Source organism: Oncorhynchus gorbuscha, linkage group LG16 (genome assembly GCF_021184085.1).
Source record: "Oncorhynchus gorbuscha isolate QuinsamMale2020 ecotype Even-year linkage group LG16, OgorEven_v1.0, whole genome shotgun sequence".
NCBI classification, from domain to species: domain Eukaryota; kingdom Metazoa; phylum Chordata; class Actinopteri; order Salmoniformes; family Salmonidae; genus Oncorhynchus; species Oncorhynchus gorbuscha.
In genome coordinates this window covers 26,147,482-26,153,925 of record NC_060188.1, presented here as the reverse complement: position 1 = coordinate 26,153,925, position 6,444 = coordinate 26,147,482, and the positions used below count along the sequence as shown (strand labels likewise).

The following is a 6,444-nucleotide window of genomic DNA, read 5'->3' as shown; positions in this document are numbered from 1 at the left end:
ACTGTATGTGTGTGTCTGTGTGTTTGTGTGGGTGTTTCTATAAGTTACAGACACCTGGCTTCTATCTTCAAGTGTCTTCCTTCCTATCTTCCAGTCTGTATCTGATTCAGAGGGGTTGCGTTAAATGCGGAAGGCACATTTCGGTTGAATACATTCAGTTGTGCAACTGACTAGGTATCCCCTTTCCCTTTCCATTGACACAGGGCTCATAGGCCCCCAAAAACCAAACGCATCCTAAGCAAGAGGGTGTCCAGCTGAAAGAGCAAGAGAGGGGGATGAGAAAGAAGTAATAAAAACACCCTCCTTTCTTAACTGTCGCCTCCCTGATCTCCCCTCGCTCTCCCACGCGCTCCGCCTTCCTCCACCCCATGTCATTTCTTATTCTCTCCTTCTCTTTCCTACTCTCTTTCTTTGGGTATCTTCTCTCTCTCTCTCTCTCTCTCTCTCTCTCTCTCTCTCTCTCTCTCTCTCTCTCTCTCTCTCTCTCTCTCTTTCCGGATGTTGATGTTGTTGATGTGTGGTGTTGATGCTGTCCTCTGACGTGTGTTTTTGGTGGTGTTGTTGTGTTCCCCTCCGCACCCCTCCTCCCTACTCCTTCCTCTGCGCAGGTCCCAGTGGCACCAATATCATAATAGGGTCCATCGCAGGTGCTATTCTTCTGGCAGCTATAGTCCTAGGGGGGACAGGATGGGGATTTAAGTAAGAGTTCTGGCATGCCTCTGTGTACCTGTCTGCTTCTCCCCAAGGCCCCCACTCACACCCCTCCAAAAAAAAACAAATTCACCCACTTTGCAACTCATTGCCCCACCAACGGTGGGGACACATGGGTTGAGTTCACCATCCAATTGCTTTGAAACATATGGAGATATTTAGTATGTCGCTCTGGATAAGAGCGTCTGCTAAATGACTTAAATGTAATGTAAATGTAGTATGAATATCGGGCTGGTACCTCTGATACTTCACTTTGTAAGATCTGGTAGAATTGAACCCTGACCTCCTCCATACATCTCTCCAGGGAGAGAAAGAGATGCCTCCCCTCCACACCTTCAGACTGGCTCCAACCCAGCTCTCCTCCCGGCGACAGGAGTGGACAGTTCCCCTGTAGTCGCCTATGAAGTTCCCAAACCGTTGTGCTTCTCTTTGAAGCCTCCCGTGTAGTGTTCATTCTTTGATGCCTCTCCTTAGTGCGGCGCTTCATTTGGGAGTATCTTTAAAGTAGTGTCCGCTCAGTAATGCCCACTCAGTAGTGCCCTAACCAAAGTGCCCTTGCTGCAGTGGCTGTCTCTGGAGAGCCCTAGCTGTGTACATGCCTGGCCTGCTAATTCCTGTTCACTCCTTAGTCTCTGATCCAAAAGGATTACATCACTTCCCTGTCATCACTTGCATCAAGAATGATCAAATTTGTGTTACATTTCTTTGTCTGGTTCATCAAAATGAATTTGCTTGATCCATTTCTCCAAATAGTTCATATTTTGCTGGGAATAATGAGTAATCCTTTTGGGGACAGGGGTAAATGTGTGTGCATGTGTGCATGATCTGTGTCAATATTAATGTGGTCGGTTAAATATCTTCTACAATATCTTCTTATGGTGGTAAGCTGTACACTCATTTGAACAAACAAGAAAATTGTTTATTACAACGACGGCGGTGACGGTCATGGATTTTTGGATGACGGTTATTAGTCAGCCAAATGACTGCAGTCACCGTCATAGTCATAACGTTTTTTAAGACGCACATTTTCTCCTCCGCTCCTGACTGCATGTGCTGCTGCAGGGAAGCGGGAGTTGCCTAGGCAACCAAAGACTTGTTCGCTACAACACCTTGCTTGTTTCGTCACGTTGTTAAGAGCCCACGATACCGTGGAAACGGACTCTACCGCACGAATCCCCGGCTATCTTTCAGTTAGCTGTTCGTTCCACACACACATACACAATTTTTTGTTTGTTATGATGGTTATTTCATTTCATGATGGCCTTCATCCATAATCGTCAGTTATACGGTAATTGTGCCAGCCCTAATTACAACATCATTAATTTGAGTATGAAAACATGTGTAAAAAATCTTGTAGTCGGAGTGAGCAGTGGGACAACAACGTCTACTAAACATCACTTTGAATAGGCTTTATACAGTGCCTTGCAAAAACTATTCAGACCCCTTGAATTTCTTCAAATGTTATTGTGTTACAAAGTGGGATAAAATGTTATGCTGGTGAATGAGGACCCAAAAGCGACTTAGCAGAAACAGAGTCTTTATTCCAGTCTATAACAAAAACGATAATCCTGGATATAATCTCAGGTAAAGTCAAACAGGAAAACTGAATTCCTCTAGGCAGTAGAGGGGAACCACTGGAGACGCGACCACAGACTGCAGGTCGCTTCGGGAGGGCGCAGGCCGTAGCTGATATAGATACCTGCTCACACGCAGCATCTGAAGAAGGCAAAAACACGACAGGGCGGAACAAGGACACAGAACAGCAAACATCAAACAAGGATCAGACAAGGACAGAAGCGGAAAACAGAGGGAGAAATAGGGACTCTAATCAGAGGGCAAAATAGGGGACAGGTGTGAAAGAGTAAATGAGGTAGTTAGGAGAATGAGGAACAGCTGGGAGCAGGAACGGAACGATAGAGAGAGAGAGCGAGAGAGGGAGAGAGGGAGGGGGAGAGAGAGGGATAGAAAGAGGGAAAGAACCTAATAAGACCAGCAGAGGGAAACGAATAGAAGGGGAAGCACAGGGACAAGACATGATAATCAATGACAAAACATGACATAAAATTGATGTGATTGTAACTTTTGGTCATCAATCTACTCAAAATACTCTAATGTCAAAGTGGAATAATTAAAAATAATAAAAATATGATTTATAGAAATGTGATCAAATCTAGTTCTTGCCTAAGTATTCAACCCCTTTGTTTAATTAAGCAAGCCTAAATGAGTTCAGGAGTAAAATGTCTCTTAACAAATCACATAAGCTACAAATAATAGGGGTTGACATGATTGAGTGACCAACCCTTCCTCTGTCCCCCATACATACCATATATGTATGTATTATCCCTCAGTCAAGTATTGAATTTCAAGCACAGATTGAACTACAAAGACCAGGGAGCTTTTCTAAAGCCTCATAAAGAAAGGCAGTGATTGGTGTATGTGTAACAATAACAAATCAGACATTGAATCTCTCTTTAAGCATGGTCAAGTTAATAATTATGCTGTGGGTGATGTATTAAACCACCCAGACACATCAAACATACAGTCGTCCTTCTTAACTGAGCTGCAGGACAGGAATGAAACTGCTCAGGGATGTTACCATGAGGCCGGTGGTGATTTTAAAACAGTTACAGAGTTCAATGGCTGTGATGGGAGAAAACTGAAGATGGGTCCACAACATTGTAGTGACTCCACAATAATGAATTAAACGACCGAATGAAAAGAAGAATACCAATATACAGAATCAAAATGATTCCAAAACATGCATTATGTATGCAACAAGGCAATAAAGTAATACTGCAAAGGAATGCACTTTTTGGCCTAAATGCAAAGCCGTATGTTTGGGGCAAATCCAACACAACACATCACTGAGTAACTGCCTCCTTATTTTCAAGCGTGGTGGCTGCATCATGATGGATACTGGTGAGTTTTTCAGGATAAAATGAAACGGGATGGAGCTAAGCACAGACAAAATCCTAGAGGGAAACCTGCTTCAGTCTGCTTTACACCAGACACTGGGAGAGGAATTCACCTTTCAGCGAGACAATAACCTACAACACAAGGGCAAATGTACACTGGTTGCTTACCAAGAAGAAAGTGAATGTTCCTGAGTGGCTAGGAATCGTGACAATTGCTGTCTAGCCATGATCGCCAACATCTTGACAGAGCTAATATTTCACAAACCAGGTGTGTAAAGACTCACAGCTGTAACCAAATGTGTTTCTTACATGTCTTGACTCAGGGAGCTGAATACTTACGCATCGGCTATATTTGAGTTGTTTCATTTTCTATCAACCTTTTTAAAATGTTAACTATTTCATCCACTTTGACATTACAGAGTATTTTGTGTAGATTGTTGACAAAAGAATGCCAGTTAAATCCATTTTAAGGGTTGATGAATACCTTTGCAAGGCACTGTACCGCGACTTTGAAATGCCTTTGTCATCACTATACAGAATCTACTGTTGTTGAGCTTTCATTGTCTCTTACTGCAACTGATGTTTCTCCTCTCCTCCTGTCTCTTCTCCCAATGTGTTGCTCCTTCTCCTTCCTGGTTGAAGGAATATCCGAAGAGGAAGGTATGACCTGACACTGCAGGGTGACATCCTTCAACCCCCCTTCATCCCATAGCTCTTCACAGCATGGCCTCAGACATCATCCCACCTCTGACCTTAAACGTCATTCCTCCACTGACCTAATTTCACAGCTGATTTCACAGCTCATCCTCTGACCTAATCCCATATAGCACAGCAAAACTCTGGCATCAGTCTCAGCCTTTGTCTTCTCCACCTCATGATCTATTCCACCCAGAATGCAGTTTTCTTTCAGAACCATTTCATGTCTTGTTTACTCTCCTCACACCAAGTCCAACAATCACCTTCTGTCAACTGCTCAACTTGTTTACAACCTTACAACTTTTAGTCTCTTACACTGTTTCCTTTCTTTCCAGATCTGGTGGAGGATAAGATGTCTGTCCGTCTGTCTGTCTTTGTCTGTCTGTTCCTGTCTTTCTCTCACTCTGTGATGTTTCCAAGTCGGAGAAGAGAGAAGAAGTCTTCCACTCCTGTCCCGAACCTCTCCAGACCTCTTCTGTTAACACCTCCTCTCCTGTCCACTTCCTGTCTGTCCACCTGTCTATCTCCGGCCCCTCCTGGACAGTGTAGCACCTCCCACATTGCATACCAGCCAATTATATTATCCAATACGGATAAAGTCTTTGCCACGGACAGAATGAGAAGGTTGTTGTTGGTCCCTAGAGGGGCGTCAGGGTCTTCCTGCTTTCCAGCGACTAAGTAGTATGCATTTCGGTGTCTGCGTACTGTAGTTCCCTTTCCTTCCGCTTACGTCAGTCCAATGAAGAACATGTCAACAGTGGACAAATTCAGTATGAGACATGTCTTTCCAATGCTTGTCTGGAAACACACTTCTGGCCGCTGTTTGAGAATGCTGGACTGGCCCAGACCTGCCATCTGAAAAACGATTTAAATCATAAGATGTTGTCAAAGAAGCACATCAAAACAAACATTGATCAAAGACTCAAGTGGCCATTGGATCAGTTGAACTGCCCCTTTCAGAGAGGCCATGTCAGGTGACTGGATGACAACCCAGATTCAGACATGATCTAGTTACAACAACACGGCTGTGATCCAAGAAGAGTCCTGTATGGGACGTGTTGTGCACAGGCCATTTCCAAAGAAAGAAGAGCAACTTATTGTGAGAATGACTATGAAACAAAAGCAGTAGACCGTTCAAAACATCATGGACTGATGTAGTTTTAGGTTTTATGTTGATTGTTAATTCTTTGTTCCTGTCTGTTGAGATGTAGGAAGGGGGAGACCCTATGGTTTTGGGATCATATTTAAAATGCAGCAGAGACCGTAACTCAGTGTTTTCAACCGTAGATCTACCAACACAACATTCCACATAGTGTTAGTTAACAGAGACTGTCTGTATGTGTCTGTATTCTATTCGCCACCTACTTAAGAGGCCCAAAGTGTGTATGGTAAAGGAGGTTGAAACTCTGTGTGTGTGTGTGTGTGTGTGTGTGTGTGTGTGTGTGTGTGTGTGTGTGTGTGTGTGTGTGTGTGTGTGTGTGTGTGTGTGTGTGTGTGTGTGTGTGTGTGTGTGTGTGTGTGTGTGTGTGTGTGTGTGTGTGTGTGTGCGTGCGTGCGTGCGTGAGCGTGCGTGCGTGTGTGTGTGAGCGTGCGTGCGTGTGTGTGTGTGTGTGTAGGGTACCAAAATTCCGGTAACTTTCCCAATATTTCCAAGTTTTCCTGAAATCCTGGTTGGAAGATTCCTGGAACTGTGAAGGAATAAGCAGGGAAATATGGAATCCTCCAACCAGGATTCCTGGAAAACCAGGGAATGTTGAGAAAGTTACTAAAATGAGTGTGTGCGTGCGTGTGCACATGTGTGCATGTGTGTGCGTGTGAGAGAGAGATTGAGTGAGGAAGAGAGCAGGTGAATGAGAAAAGTACTTGTCGTGTTTGGGACAGTTATGCCCTTGTTCACCGTGACACTCCTGCCAACAACACTGGTAGATAGTTTATAGATTTTTACTTCTAGAAAATGTTACCTTTCTGTTGCCTGGCTTTTTGCTCGGGAGCCAATGACAGCACACTAACAAACAAATGGTTTGTATTGAATATGTAACAACAAACTTAAACGAGCACTAGCCTACAGAATGTGAGAACACATATGCACATCTATTTGTATATACAGTATGTACAAGAAGAT

At 43.8% G+C, this 6,444-nt stretch overlaps 1 protein-coding gene across 4 annotated transcripts in view; it reads left to right on the top strand.

Annotated features, from left to right (window-relative positions):
- LOC124000505 (disintegrin and metalloproteinase domain-containing protein 11-like) overlaps nucleotides 1–5,821 on the top strand; it is a 29,114-nt gene extending 23,293 nt beyond the window's left edge. For 2 of the 4 annotated variants that reach the window (XM_046306903.1, XM_046306902.1), the window contains exons 24-25: nucleotides 4,269–4,286; nucleotides 4,658–5,821. In XM_046306903.1, coding sequence (XP_046162859.1) covers nucleotides 4,269–4,286; nucleotides 4,658–5,004 — 365 coding nt within the window. In that variant the 3' untranslated portion in view covers nucleotides 5,005–5,821. The other 2 variants (XM_046306905.1, XM_046306904.1) reach the window with 2 other exon arrangements.
- The last annotated feature ends 623 nt before the right edge of the window (nucleotides 5,822–6,444 follow it).